At 39.4% G+C, this 15,838-nt stretch overlaps 2 protein-coding genes across 15 annotated transcripts in view; one reads left to right on the forward strand and one right to left on the reverse strand.

Annotated features, from left to right (window-relative positions):
• PPP1R13B (protein phosphatase 1 regulatory subunit 13B) overlaps window positions 1-1,539 on the forward strand; it is a 69,427-nt gene extending 67,888 nt beyond the window's left edge. For all 7 annotated transcript variants that reach the window (XM_051769478.1, XM_051769479.1, XM_051769477.1 and 4 more), the window contains one exon: window positions 1-1,539. In XM_051769478.1, coding sequence (XP_051625438.1) covers window positions 1-42 — 42 coding nt within the window. In that variant the 3' untranslated portion in view covers window positions 43-1,539.
• The window catches only part of ZFYVE21 (zinc finger FYVE-type containing 21), a 16,460-nt gene continuing 1,005 nt past the window's right edge, over window positions 384-15,838 (reverse strand). For 2 of the 8 annotated variants that reach the window (XM_051769534.1, XM_051769537.1), the window contains exons 2-8: window positions 10,319-10,369; window positions 8,412-8,580; window positions 6,771-6,846; window positions 5,962-6,053; window positions 5,073-5,126; window positions 3,473-3,615; window positions 1,863-2,628 (exon numbers count right to left, since the gene is read on the reverse strand). In XM_051769534.1, coding sequence (XP_051625494.1) covers window positions 2,593-2,628; window positions 3,473-3,615; window positions 5,073-5,126; window positions 5,962-6,053; window positions 6,771-6,846; window positions 8,412-8,580; window positions 10,319-10,369 — 621 coding nt within the window. In that variant the 3' untranslated portion in view covers window positions 1,863-2,592. Of the gene's footprint in view, window positions 522-1,862; window positions 2,629-3,472; window positions 3,616-5,072; window positions 5,420-5,961; window positions 6,054-6,770; window positions 6,847-8,411; window positions 8,581-10,318; window positions 10,370-10,643; window positions 10,757-15,838 lie in introns of those variants that run through there. The other 6 variants (XM_051769535.1, XM_051769538.1, XR_007900150.1 and 3 more) reach the window with 5 other exon arrangements.

Raw genomic sequence — 15,838 nt, forward strand, 5'->3', positions numbered from 1 at the left:
TTATATCCACGAATAAAACCTCGACAGCGAACCCTTGCTTGAATTCAGTTGTTACAACAGTGCAATACCGTGCTGGTAACTGGAAACTTAAAACATACACTGGAGCCATCATTTTTGATCATTTCACACAGAGAAATAAAACTATGACATTTAGTTTTAATGGTGCTTTCTCTCGTTAAATGGACAGCATCCACGACTTTCAAGATCTGCAGTTTGTAAATGAGGATCGTTTCTATGTGACCCACCACTGATGAGGAGAGCGATACCTCCACTACCTACAGCGTTGCACCAACTCTCGTCTAAAGCAGTGTTTTGAGTCCAAGTTCCGTGGTAGGAGCTTCCTTGTGTTCCATGTTCAGAGGTGTCACTTGCGGAGTGCAGATGCGCTGTCCGGTTTGCTCCAACCCCCCCACAGCAACTGTCCCACGTCAGGATTTTGGATATTTTTTTGTTCGATACCAGTGAATGTTGAGTTCTCATTACCAATCAGCTCTTTGGGTTCTAGGACACGAGATCTTCACCTGTTACATGCATAATTAAGTAGTTACCAAAGCTTGATGTGGGCTAGGATTTTAGGTGGCAACATGCTAAACACTTAAATCCTAGTCTGGACAACCCCAACAAAAGCTTTACCTAGTCTAGCATCTTGCATTATTTGCATTTAGAATCAAGCTAGAGAACTAACAAAACAACAGTATTTATACACTTCTCAAAGTCCCTACACAGTATCTCACGTGGTGTTTTATTTTCTTATTATTCAGCCTACAGCACTGGTGTTACCTCTACAAATGTAAAGGTTTCCCTACTAACCACCTGAGCTTGTCCAGCCTGGACAGAACAGTTAGTACTGAAGTTGCAGCAGCCTAAAGGATTTGTACGTCTGCAGGGATGAAAGTGCAATAGTTGAAAAGGGTAAGAGTCTGGTGAGGGTTATACTGTGTCAGCTGAAGTCTGCCTGAGTCAGTCTAGAAGAAAATATGAAGGACGGGATAGAAGTAGGAAGAGGGTCGTGTAGATGCCAAGACAAGGAGAAGAAAGAAACAAGGTTTAGAGAAGGATTTAAGAAAGGCAATAGCTTATTTGAGGACAGTTTCTGTGGTTCTTGGCAGCCTACACCTGCTGCCAAGGCAAGTTATGCAATAACCTGTTCCACTACATTGTAGTTTCAAGCAAAAAAAGAAAAATCCACAAACAGGCACTTCACTGGAGTTTTAATTGTACATGATTTTATATACCAAAAGTATATTTTGAATCTCCCATTATAAGTTTTAGCCATATTTCTTGTAATTTTATCCCATTTAACAGTATGCAATTTGATTAACTCTTCATGTACAAGTTCTGTGTATAATTTATATATCCATTTCTGCAGTGCTGTAACTTGCTTTTACCACAGGTTAGCATTAACTGTATATATTGTGGTGAAAAGTGAAAGGGTATTATTGTTGAAGAATTTGCTACATGAATGTGATGATTTCAAGAGCCTATGATACACTAATTCAGAGAACATGTAAATGTGCACAATAAAGTACTGCTAAGGCATGGCTGCATTCTCCACTCTCTTTATAGAGGTCACAGCAGCAGACGTGGGTTTGGTCACAGTCTGCATGAAAACACTAACTGTAGCTTGCCAGGTTCTAGCTGTAAACTCACCTTTCCTCATTGTTTTTTACAAGCTGCACTGAAAAGGACTTGCCAGATGCTTTTGAAACCTTCTTACACTAGTATTCCAGTGTTCCAAGTGTGACAAATTAATTAATTTAGCATTAAATTGAAGTGCTGTTTATAAAAGTTGAAAGTTTCAGAGTTCAGAGACCACGGTGTCCATCACTAAAGAAGTTTTATATTACAAAATTAAGCATCACTTCATTTTTTTAAATAAGTGAATTAATTTATTCATATTTGTACATTAAGTTGTATACAATTTCAATAGTATTACAGTTAGATTAACAAAAGCTAGTTACCAAAAAAGAAAATACAAAACTAAAAATTATTCTGGAAGCTTATTTATTACAGAAGTGAAGTTTCAAGGTCATGTTCATGTAAGTCAAATTTGGTGGTATTTGGTGAAATATTTAGATGTCGAAAATGAAATGTTTAAAAAAACCCAAGTGATTTCTATAAAATCATATCTAAGGCAGATTTTTTTTGTACATTGATTTTAAACATTTGGATAGAGGGAAAAACCTGAGATCTATACCCAAAAGCTATTCTCTGCAGAAGAGACATACACATTTGTTTGCTTTCTGTAGCAAACAGTTTATATAATTGTTACTGTAAAAGTTGTGCTGTACATTAGCTGTAGTGCAGGTCACTTTCATATTAAGTGCCAGTAAAGGCTTAACAAAATATACAAAGTCTTAAAAGATGAGGCTGTTTAAAGCATTAACTGTATACATATTGCACACTACCGTGAATACTCATGGTTCAAAAAATACTCACATTGCATTTGCCAGTTCTTACATAATGAACCACACTGGAATGAGACAGTCAAGAACAGCAAATATTTCCAGCTGTCAAATCAGCAAAAAGTGAGAGGCAGGTCTGTGGAGGCTGGTGTCTGTGTCTTCCCTCAGGAGGCCAAGTCTGCAGTTCTCACTGGTCCCGGGACTCATAGAGAAGTTTTGTTGCCTAACAAACACCAGGGCAAAATGTCATTTTGTTAACTGAACTTTCACTTGCAGCCACCTCATCTCCTTTTTTTACCCCTCCAAAAATCTCCTTTAAATCCAAGGCTTTAAATTCTTCCTCCGTTTTCTTCCACCCAAGGCATGTACTGGCATTCAGGAAGTACTGACTGCATTTTCACGGCAATAGAAAGTTTGAGCACACTGGGCTGAACAGAGGTAAATGCTGGGGTTGGGAAAACTGGGGAGCTCAACAATGGCAATAAAGCAGCAAACAGCCACACACCTGCCTGGGCAGGCACCTTATAAGTCACAGTTCTGATGAGCAACAGATCAGATGAATGAAGTTGGTGTGGCTTTGGTTTTTTCCACCATAACTTTGACTTAGGAAATATGACTCTTCATTACCCATACAGGGCCTAACAGCAAAAGATTAAAGTCTTCTGTTTTCAAAAATCAACAATGTCTTTGAGCCTTCATAAAGCAGTAAAAACAATTAGCTGAATTTAGGTTCAAAAGAGTATTTCATAATGCACATTCATCAGCCAGAAACAAAATCCTAAGGAACTTTAAAGTCTAATTCCTACTTCTTTTCATCTAATGATATACATAAGATCTTGGAAAATCCTTTAGAGTGCATAACTTCTTCAACTATCTGAGCATAAATCTAAAGTCATGTTCATTACAGCCATCCATAGGTTCTGTTTTCTAAGCAATGAGGCCCTTAAGCTCTTAATAAAAAAATAATAGAAATACTCCTAAGGCAGCCTGCTCTCTTTAGTGCTACTAAACACCCCATGTAAAGATTTTCTTCTAAGCCTTCTCTAAGTTTTGGCTGCTGTGCTTACCTTATGCATAGCTGCCAGCCAGCTTGCTGACAGCTTCCTGTTACAGTTGAAGTCCTCACCGGCAGTGAATTTCATCTGCGTTACCTCCTCCGACCCAGGGACCTTGTACTGCAGAATCATACCTATGGCACGAGTGTTGCCTCCTGGAAAGAGAAATAACATCTTGAACAGCAACAGGTTTTGCCAAGTAAGTAAAACAACTTCTTCCAGCTCATAAGCATGTTTGCAGAAACATGCTCATTGCTCGGTTCAAAGCACGACCAGCTGCAGGTGCACCAACAGCTGCTGTATCCAAGGAGGTTGTGACCACAGCTGGTAGTGCCAGGCAGTGGAACCTGCAGCCTCAAAACTGATTAATTCTCACCGAGGCAGAACCTGCATAAGCCATCAGGTGAAGCCACGAACAGAGAACACCCTCGTGATTTACTATCATCATGTCAAGACGTGGTACCACAGTTTCACACTGTAGCCTGCAGTCTGTAAGATGAGCTACTAGTATCCACTTTCATGGCAAAGCTGGATACAGAGTCTGGCACAGCAGTCAGAAATCCCTCCAAACCTGGCAAAGGTTGAGAGAAATGCTTATGCAAGACTAGATAACAGCTGACAAATTTACTTCCTGAAGGAAATTGCTACAGAAGAAGCTGCTCTGACAATACACAGACGTTTGTATCTCTCTTACTCTGGCTGCAGAGATGAAGATAAACCAAAGCAAAAATACACAAATTAAACAAGAGCTTTCAGAATGCCATGCTTCATTATCATTACTTCCTGCAGCAGTGGAGCATAAACTAAGCCCCAGGAGCAGCACCAGCACACAGAGCCACTTTGCAAAGCTCTTTTTAAAAGTGTCTGCGTGAGAGGGCTCCCCAAGGCTGTTACTGCAATATCTGAGGAGCCAAACAAATCACAGTCTCGGTCTAACCAATCCAGTCAGAAGCCCACAGCAGGGTTTATCAAAGTAGCTATTTGCTCCTCTCTGAGGCTAAATGGAAATTCAACTTCAGCACTTGCTCCCCTGCATCTGCCAGTCAGAACAACAGACTAAGGGACTATTTAAATCAGTGGAAATAAACACCTACAGCCTTGACTAGTTTGCCCATGTCTGGCATTTCAGGACATTACTGAGTCAGGCAGAACACACCTTGCATGATAAGAAGTCTTCTTTCTTTTAAAAATATGTAAAAGCAAGCCATTAATTAACAGTTCCAGTGCAAAGCCTTTCTGGACAGCACACAGGGAGTATATTTTTCATTTCTGGTATACCCAATTCAGCACACTTGTTAAAGCAGGTGGTGTGCAACACTGTACCACTGAAGATACCATTTCTCATCTTCCCTTCTCCCTTCCAGCACGGACAACAGTTCACTTGGTCTAAAGAAGGCCCTGAGTGCTTTAGTTCTCCTCCAAAGTGTTACAAAACATTCATTCTTGGTTTAATAAACAGACAGATGGAAAGGAACAGATGCACGTCAGATCTGAACACAACTCAAACTGAACAGCAGCGACAGATCACGCAAATAAACAGCACTGCAGGGAGATGTGAGGGGGGTCATTCCAACATGCTGAGGTGAGTCACGCTCAAAGGCACTGCTGATACCTTCAGTAACAGGCTGGCTCTCCAGAAGGCTGGTGTAAGTGTGAATATCTTTTTCTACCATCAAGAAGGAAGGCAGGCAGAAAAAAGATAAAGCAGTCAGAAGAGTAGTGAACAAGGAATTAAAGCACTAAGTGACTCAGCAGCACATCTGGTTGATTTGAATACCAAGGTAAGTTTATTAAAGTTAACATGCTGCACTGACTGAATACTGCACAGACAGGCTATGCAATTAGAAAAACCCAGCAGTGACAGAGGTGTTGATAAAGTACAATTATTGAAACTCCTGACCTTGTTTGTTCTCATTTCAGTCAAATCATATTCAAGTTCATCCTGAAATACTCTAAAATCTGGTAAGAGATGAGGCAGTAAGTAGCTGCACTCCAATACAGATGTTACCAGTTTCATTTGGCCACCCCTTCATCTTGAATGAAATTTAAAAAGCATAGTTTAACTATTTTTTTCCCCCCCCAGTTCCACTCTCCTAACAACTGCTTGTACCAGCAGAAGAGAAATCCCAGCTAGATTCTGAAATGGAAAAGGCTAATACCAAAGACTACAGTTTCCTCCTATGAGCTTTTAAATCAATAGACATTTGTATTTAGCCAAGAGAAAGGATCTGAACAGATGATGACCACCCTTACTCAGGTTTATTGAGACACTGTCCCATATTACAGCTGTAAAGGAATTTCTCAATTCTTAGGTTTTCTCCAAAATCCCAGTAGCCACATGGACAGGGTTTCACACACTGCACTCTATTCTGAGAGCAGCTGTAATTAACACAGTTACACTGAAGTTACCAATAACCTAGAACTGCACTGTCTAGTTCAAACAATAATTACAATGTCACATTTTTTTCTAAATAGTTCATTTATATTAAAGAAAAATTTACCTCCAGGAGTAAATCCCTCTGTAAGTATCTGAACTGTTGAAATCTGTATAATTTCAATTTCATAGTGGCTGTCTCCATCCAAAACCAGGTATCTACATAACAGAAGAAAAACATTTTTTAAAAAATAAATTTTTTTTCTACAATATCAAGTCCAAATCAAAGAAAACAAAAATAAACATAATCTCTCAGTGATGCTGTTTATGTGTTCTTTGGGGTGAAGAGGGAAAGAAATCAAGCAGGAAGTGTTACTTTTCATTTAAGTTCTTCAGTTTTAGGAAAATAACCCCACAAAACCTACAGTTCTGTTTGCCAGGAGACCCGTCCAAAATATTAGAAGCTCTTCTTTTATTACAAAATTTTATTCTTCCAAAGCTCCAGAGGAAAAAGTGAACAGAGTCCAAAGTGGTCTAGTTAACCAAATTACAGGGGATGACCAAAGTAATGCTTTGGTTGTAATGCTAAACAATATGGTGTAGTGTTAGAATCATTCCAAAACAAGCTATTTTCAGTGCCTACAGACTTTTCCCTGCCCCTGCTTCCTGTGATCCCCTATTAGGTGGCAAAAACACTGTATTCCAGTGGCACCAAGAGGCATTATCAGTGAGTGGAGATCCACCTTTCCAAGGCATTCTGATCCACACCCCTAATAAATTCAAACAAACTGACTCCAGTAACGTCAGATAAATAAATCTATCCTTTCCATGTGATTACTCTCTCCAATTACTCTTATAGTTTCTTTAGGGTATCAGATAATAATAGAGCTGTAAGTGCAACAATACTATAGTTTACAAGTGCAATTTCTGTCTTACCTCTGGTTGCTGGAAAGTCGACAAACCATAAGTTCAGATTTATCAGATGTTCCAAGAGTTACAAAGAATGTAGCACCTGGGAAGAAATGTTTCAGTATTCTAATGCAGAGTTCAAGAAGGAACATTCAAGTATCAAAGAGGATAACTAATTTTTACCTACTAATACACAAAATTGGGTGAAATAAAGAGAGTAATTGAAATGTTAAACTGATTAACATCAGCAGAACACTCAAGTATAAAAATCTCATCTTTAATTATCATGTTCTGAATCACAGGACCTTTCACACATGCTATGTAATTTCTCCCACGTGATGTAGAAATGCACATGATATCTAAGATGAATCTTTAAAAAATCAGAAGAGAACTGGAGGTGGCAAAGACAGGCAATTAAAGACCCTATGTGGTCATCATAACACAAGCTATTGTTTCAGTATTCAAAACAAAAAAAAAAGAATAATCTAATAGCAGGACATGACCTTCAGTTCTATGCTTAATAAACAGCAAAGACATCTCTTTTTCACTACTGAAGGCTGGCTCAGTCTTGCTGTGAGGGCAGTTGTGTTTCTTCCCCCTCAAAACTGCTTTGACATGGGGAAAATCATCGTTGCTACATTAGAGAAGTGATTCATAACTTCAAGCAGCCTACACACCTAACCCCTTTACTTCCTCCATGCCTCATGGTCCCTGTGTTACCTCATCCCAATACTGCTGGTCTGGGAAATGAGAAAATAACACAAACTCTGGCTCTACAGCAAGTCAGGAACAACTTCAGACTTGAACAGCAGAACGTGAAGGCAAACAGGACATGCTTTATAAAAAAAAGTCTTCAGTTTAGAAGACATTGTTTGAAAACTTGTCTACACCCCTATGGCAAAGCAGAGTGAAGAATGATTTGTGTGCTACAGAGATGAACACACTTCCTTCTGATCCCAGGATCTCCCCAGGAGTATCCACGCTTGCCAGACGTGGGGCTTAGCTTACCCAGTATGCACACTGGCATCAGGCTGAGAGACCATCAAAAGGCACTCAAGGATCACAGAATAGTTTAAAAACTGAAGATTCAGCTTTCTTAATGTAATTGGAGCACAAATTGCTATACTGCATGTACTTTTAATCCTATGGAAAATGGGCTACTCAGGATGATCTGCCATCAACCACAGCTGTAGGCCACAGGCAAGATCAAAGCTCTCAGATGAAGCTTGAAACAAGCACTGTATCTTGTTCGAAAATATTAAACTATTCTCTACTCTAAAGTATTTTTCATCCTTATTTAATGGCTAAATAGATGCAGGAATATGGCTAAAAGACGCATTATTTCAAGGAAAATGCCAACTGCATACACATTTGTTCTCACAGGCATTAAAAATATGTCTTTAACTAAATCACTATTTCTAAAGACCAAAAAGTATAAACTGAGAGGTGTAAACATTTCTAAGAAGCGTGGTGTAAACACTTCTAAGAAGTGTGAGCCTCTCTCTAATTAAACCGGTAACACAGAATTGTTACCTGCCAAACAAGGGGCACGACAAGAAGGAGACAAAAGCGCAGCTTGCAGGACGAGAGGCATTACTCCTACTGCTTATCAGAATTTGAATAAACACAAACGAGGTCCAACAGCTCATCTGTGCACGGGGTCCTTACCATTCATGAGCACTTTGAGCTGTTTGTCGTAGAACTCCGTCTCCTTCTGTGAGACCAGGGCACACTCCGCACACTGGCGCACGGGATCCACAAAGCACATGCGAGGCAGAGGCACTTTTTTGCTGCAGCACTTGTCACAGAAACACTTCCCACACCTCCGGCAGTGATGCTGAGCAGGAGAGAACGTTTTGTTTGTTTATTTACAAAGGAAACTAGGAGGGGATAATTTGATAAGGTTACTGTGTTACATCTCGTCCTCCCCAACAGTTTCTCAGGTGTGAAAGGTACAGGCTGAGGGACAGGTAAAGGAAATGTAAGTGCTAAAGTGGCAGAAAGAAATCTCTGTAGATTGAACACAAAGGACTGAGTATAGTGTGAACAGCAGCACTTTAAGCCTTTGCTGGCACTCTTGTAAAGATGCCTCTGAAGCAGACCAGAGAGGAAAGGGCTTCTCCAGTGTCCAGCAAATCCTTCACCTCACTGTCAATAAAAACCCAAGAGTGGTTTCCAGGTCCCTTCTTACTTCCAAGCAAAGATCTTGGGAAACTTCAACTGAAGTCTCTATTCTTCCTCAACTGAAAACACTATTCTTCTCTTTTAAAACTTATTCTCAAGTTTCTCCCAAGGAAAAAAGATAAAAATCTTCATACTGAGAACCTAAAGCTATTCCTCTATCAGAAATATCAGGCAGCAGAGTACAAATCCAATGAAGTTGCAAAACCAGAACAAGTATTGCAATGTGTTTCACAGCTCTTAAATCTGCAACAAGTGGCTTGTGCTCCAGATCACTCTTGGGGTGTGACAGTGCCAGCAGATCTTCCTGATGCAAGTTCTCGTGACAGAACAAGTATTCCCAGGCAAGCAGGAACTAATTTGTGGCTCAAAGCAAGCCTGAGCAGTTTGATACAAGGAACTGATACAGTGCAACTTTGGTCAGTGCTAGGCTTTCCTTCCAAATGCAAAATTCTCTGGAGTACCTATTTCCCAGGGCTGCCTGCAATTGCTTCCCAAAAGTAACACAAGTCAAATACAGCAGCCTGTTATCTGGTATGAGTGTGTCTGGTTTAAAATTTGTCCTTCCATCTCCCTCCAAATAATAAATAAAAAATATTGACTTTGTCACTGCACTACAAGTCACACTTCCCCATCTTTCTTCACTTTCACAAGGGCATGCTAAAAGAGTGTCAGTGTAGTTATACAAAGGAATGATATTCCCTCCTAAAAATCATTGTTGGCCTTTTCTGGGAGAGTACTTTCCTTCTCCATGTCATATTCTGCACACCAGTAACATTCCACAGTGATCTGCTTGCTGGTATGTAATGAACATAATTACTCTAATGTTAGTGTTTTCATGCAGTGAGATACATACTAATTATGTAGTTTATACTTTCTACTTTAATCAGAAATTCTCTATTCCAAACCAAAGATAAATCCTGGTTTACTTTTAGAACAGAAGGAAAATCTGAATTTTGGTTCTTTACATTTTAACAATACGGTTCTTTAATGTAAGACTATAATTCATTATTCCTGAAAACATTACATTTCCACAACTAATTTTTCTCCCCAAACACAACTGAATTAGTTGATTTGGGTGCTATGTCAGTCCTGATGTTAACAGCCCACTCCAGCACGAGCTTCTCGAACTCTTCCTTTGACTGTAAATCCTGCAGGTACCCAGTAATTTAGAAAAAACCCTTGTATTACACAGTGAGCAACAAGAAGCTTTGCAAAGAAACAGAACCAAAACCAAGAAGGGCTCTACTCAGAAAAGGCAGAACAGAAAAAAAAACTAAGTTACATCAGACTTTGCAGGGCATTCAACCGAAATCCTCTACATTTAACTCAAAATAAGTCCATATTAGTATTTTGCAACAGTTACTGCTTTAAGTTTCATTGATTTCTCTTACCTTTCTAGTTATGAAGTCAAATTTTGTATCACACTGCATACATCTTGGGCACTGGAAAACAGTACAAATTAAGATTAATCTACAAAATTTCTAAACTTCTAATTCTACCACCATATACAAAGAATGAGCTTTATATTATGCCTTATAAAGAAACACCTCCAACAAATTTCTATCCCTTATCTTTCCACCATGGATGGCTTTCATTTAATATTGATGTAGCAAAGTAATACCATCCCCACTTGTAAGACCAAAAAAGCTGCCAAACTTCCCCCTTAGGAATAGTGCATCTTGCCAGCAGGCAAAACTATGTCTCAGAAGTACTTACCACGCTTGATAATGTTTGGCTATCCAGACAGTTCTATATTCCAGAGTCAACCATTTTTACATAAGTTTTTGTCCTCACCATTTTATCCCGTGATGCTCTGCTGACTCTCTAAAACATTGTTTATGTATTTTAATGCTCTCAGTACTCACACATTTTTGAAACGTGCTAGGAGACACTTGGTTTTCTTCCAAGCCACCAAGACCTAATTTTTATTCCAGCTACAAGAAGTCACTTCCTGAAATATCTCTTTCCTAAAACAAGCTTACACCCACACTCCTCCCAAAAGAAATACCAGAAAAAAAAAATTGAAGGAGTTTCTCTCTCACAACTAAGCAGAGTTTAAGGGGTGACAATTTTCATTGTTTAAACTAGCAGGAGTGATCAGTGACCGCAGGACAACCAGATTTTTCTGTATAAAAGTCACTTACCAAAGGGCTGATACTCAGCAATTAGATCACTGGATTTTCAACAAGATTTTACATATTTTTATCCACCGTATCAAAACCTACTTTCCAAGGCTTATAGTGCAATTATTTCTAGATTTGCAAATACTAATTCAAAATTGTGCCTGACATCTGACTCAGGAGAACATGGTTAGATCCTGTAGTAAGTTTTTAACTCTACAAACTGAACCACCTAAACCAGACTATCTCAGACTACAGCAGAATGTCATCTTAAACACGTGCCCTAAGATAAGCAGGTGCTATTTGCTAAGAACACAGTAATCACCCTTTGCCTTTAATTAACATATTTCAATATTTAATCCTTTTTTCTATAAATCCCTTCAGGTTACAACAGCTTCTATAGGGGGACTTTTGCTCCAGTAGATACTCAATCAGTCACAATTTCAGCAACTACAGCAAAAAAAAAATATTACAGCAGCTAAATTAAAAATTCTCTAGAAACTTTCATGTTCTTCTGAAGTGTAAGCTTGTTAATAATTGCCAATAGTTTACATGAAATGTTCTTATGTCTAAACAGACATTTAACACATTAGAGAGTAACTGCATTCACTGTAAGGGAACATAAACAGCTACTTGTAGAATTTGTTACAACAAGCTGTTTCTAAATCCCACACAAAAGAGAACTAGAAATGTTCCTGAACCGTCTCAAATAACACATACAGAGCTAAGGCATCCAACCACCTCTTTTCACAATGGCTGTACAAAAGCTTATTCCAACACTCACTGATGAATAACCTTCAACATGAAGTAACTTCAGCATTCCCCAGGTTTCATGTCTGTAACTCAGACAGCTAATACCAGGTTCTACTCTACACTGATCTTGACTGTCTTAATTTTTGATGTGTAGCTTGTCTGGGAGCTGGACCTGGCAAGAATTTTGGTATACTGAATGCAAACAAGTGGGAGGTTTTTTGGTTGGGTTTGCATGGTGATGTTTTCTGTTTGTTTGTTTTTACTGGTTTCGGTCTTTTTATTTGTGTTTTTGGCAAATGCAGAAAGCGCAAGTCCCAAACTAGAAAAAAAAAACCAAAACCCAAACTCTTACAAATACTGTCCTACATAGATTTCATACACAACGTTATGCTAAACATACAAGTCCTTCTCAGGAAGAAGTCAAATTACCCATCCTCTTATTTAACACACACTCTATAGACAAAATATTTCTGAATTCCAGACCCATGATGATAGCCCTGCCTGATATATAGAGCAGTCATAAATAAATCACAAGTCTGACGGCATATGGCAGTTGGCACTGCAGAACAGGATTTTCCTAGGAAAATGTTCTGACACAAGTAGGTTCAATACACTGTTCCTTAAGGGCATTTCTGCTTTAAGTAACCAGAACCAAGTGAAGTCATTTGCATAATATCAACTTCTGCTTTGCCTGGGACAAGACCTTTATTGTAGAATATCCTGAAAGGTGATATTTTCGTATTCATCCATACACTGACAGAATTAGAGAGTGACAAGTACTGAATTAAGCTTTATTGCTTGAAGGGGTTTTATCACATTTAGAGGGAAGGAAGCACGATGTCCAAGTTACTTTTCATATCTTCAAACAAAAAGACGTAAAAAAAGAAAAAAAATTATGTATATTCATTTCACGTACATATATTCATTTCATGAATGTATATTCATTCAAGTATATTCATTTCACGAACAATCAGCCACTAATACTGATATCAGATTACTTCATTTAGCAAGAGGAAAATGGAAGGGCATCCAACAGTTGTTGCATCTTGGTATTAATTTAAAAATACCGAGAGCTGGTTCATTACAAATAGAGTAGAATTTCTCAGGTGTTTGCTCAAGTGTGGTAATTGATTTTCATAATACCACGGATCCAACCAGAGGTGAGACTCCCACAGATGGACAGGAAGTTATAGTTACACTTCACATGCTTTATTTGCATACATAATAACACAGCGTTTCAAGAAGTGATGCACAGGAACACCTGGTTCAGCTCGTTAACACAGTGAACCTTTGCAAACGTGGAAGTTCAGGAGCTGCCCAAATCCCACCCAGGAACACGCCTGACCAAAGCAGATGGTGCCAGTGGGGGAAACGGCACAAGGGAACTCGGGCCAGATACAGCTCCTGGTGCTTTCTGATACTGCAGCTGCCCAAGTTCACCAGCACTCCAGGGGCAGCTCTGCCACACAACCAGTGCTGCCTCCAAGAGCCCGAGCCAAGGGAGGGCCCTGCTCTGGGAAGCTCAGTTCCCTCCTGCAGCGACTGAGGAACCCCAGGGAATCGCTTTCACCCCATCTGTGAGTTCCTGTGCAGCACACAGTGTTCCTCAGCCATGGAAGCATCTGGTGCACAGCTGGATGTCACGAGGTCTGGCCACCTCTGCAGCCAAACTGACAAACTTCACTCGATTTCTAGTCCAAGATTTCCTTAATAGAAACATCACCAGCTGAGCTCTGCCGGTGATTTACAAAGAAATTCTGAGTCAGAAAAGACACAGGCAGTGACCAGCATTTTAAGATCTGTCTCAAGTTTAATGATGCTCAGCACAGATGTTCATAATATTCTCCACCTCAACTCTCTGTCTGTATTACAAAGAAGACTACCAAAAGCAAAGTTTTCAATAGTCCTGCTTCAGTCTTAGACTTCAAATTCCTCAAAGTAACTGATATTTTAAGACTGTATAATCTTGTGACATAAAATTAATAACTTGAATTATATTTCAGTGCTATATAAGCTTCACAAAAATAACTGCCATAAGTCATAGGTGACCTTAATTTCAAAAAAACAAGACAGTAGACTCTCCCTGCATAAGAAAAATAAAGCTACTGAGTTTGTGAGTGTTACTGGCTGCACAGCAGAAGCCAATGGATTTGAAAAACCAGATTAGCATTGTCTAGTACCAGCCAAGGTCTTGTCTTGGACGAAGACAGTTTTTAATTATGTCTGACATGGTAACAAGATCAATAGTTCTCAACTAATTCATTAACTAGATAACACTGTCTCTTTAGATTTCATTTTTTAGCAAAAACATGGTGTTTCTAAGCTTCCCTGCGTATCACATACGTGCTTTCTTTGAGGGAAATGTTTGTAACACATTTGGCAATTGTTAAGCAAAACGATTTCAGAACTTCAAAATTCTTTACGAAATCTAGTAAAATAACTAGTTACAAAATAAAAATTCATATTCTTAATCTGGCATTAACAAATGCACTTAAAACATTCGCCCGTAAGATACTTCCTCTCAACAGCAAATGTCACTGAGCCTGATGCAAAGACAACATTCAGTCACAATTCAACACCATCAGATCAGCAGATTATGGGGAAAAGCTGAACTTTAAGGGGAATGAATACCTGCAGTACAACTGTAACATAAAATTCAAACTAACAACACACATCAGACTGATGTCTCTAAAATATAGAGTTAGTTCTTTAAATATATCCAACTAGTTTAAATAAACCCTACTCCAACCCTCAAACAACCTCTAGTAGAATTAAGATGGGTCCGTGTATTAGACTGAGTTTTAAGTACCTTGTTTTCCTTAATGTAACCAGCCTGCTATAAGCAAGAACTACTGACATGCTAAACTGCATTTCAGAAAGTCAAGGAGAAAACCAGTTTCAATTTAACTGTTACACAAATGATATCTGTCAGGAATCAGGCTTCCAGGTGGCCCAGGTGAGCGCACAGGGGTGCAGCAACTCACCTACACGGCAGAAGCAAAGCACAAAGGGAAGGCACTTGCACAATAACTGCTCAGACTTTGCTACAAGCTCACAGATAAACACACACCCCACCTGCAGCACACCCAGAGCCCCAGAGCACACACGGTGCCAGCTGGGTGGGAAGCTGGGCAGCTCAGCCCAGACTTCCAAGGACACCCTGCTCCGGCCACGGAAAATGTATCTTATTTTACTTATAAGACAGAAAACAGCTGTCTTACATATAAGACAGAAAACAGCTGCTAGTGATGGGTTTTCTAAGCATGGAAGAGAATAACTTGAAGAAACTCACACTAGGTATTGCAGCAGATCGCTTGTTTATTAAAAGAAATAGAAAAGGTCACTTCCCAAAAAAGGGTTGTTATTTCAGACAAAACCAGCAGCTGATTTACTGCTCATCCCCCTTATGGCAGCTCAGGTGGGCCTGAGATGTGGAAGCTGTGCTGGCAGAGCAAGTCTCCAGAATTATTACTTATTACTTTTACACAGAACTTTCTGCCTCAAGAGGCATCAGGTAGAGTAAAAAAAAAACTTTCTTCCTCGTTCTTAGCCGAGGGAGGACACAATGTTCCCACACAAAACAGACCAGCCACGTCCCTATCTGCCAAAGAATGGCTTTGTTTGGTGACTCCCGGCTTAAATTCACGTTGGCTCATCTAAAATAAATCTCCATTCCGGTCACATTTAAACGCACTGGCGTGTGTCCACACCGCAGAATAAATAAATAAACAAACAATCGGTTCTATGCTGCATTATCATCTGGCTGTGGGGACTGGCAACAAATAGCGCATATTACATGAAATCAGATATAATATCACGATCACATTGTTTACTTGGTGTTTAAAAGCAAAGTCAACTGAAACAGTCTTAAGTTGTTCAGTGCTTGTTTAACACCACGAACATTCGCACCGGGAGCCAGAAGGGCTATTCTAACTCAGCCTTATCGCCTTAACACGTTGTATAATTACTTTTACATTTACAGAGACTTCAGAATCACCTTCGTAAGCACTTAAAGCCTTCAGAACCACCTTTATAAGC

The sequence above is a fragment of the Manacus candei genome, unplaced genomic scaffold (genome assembly GCF_025592945.1).
Source record: "Manacus candei isolate 608988 ecotype Guabito, Panama unplaced genomic scaffold, ASM2559294v1 h1tg000109l, whole genome shotgun sequence".
In the NCBI taxonomy this organism is placed as follows: Eukaryota; Metazoa; Chordata; class Aves; order Passeriformes; family Pipridae; genus Manacus; species Manacus candei.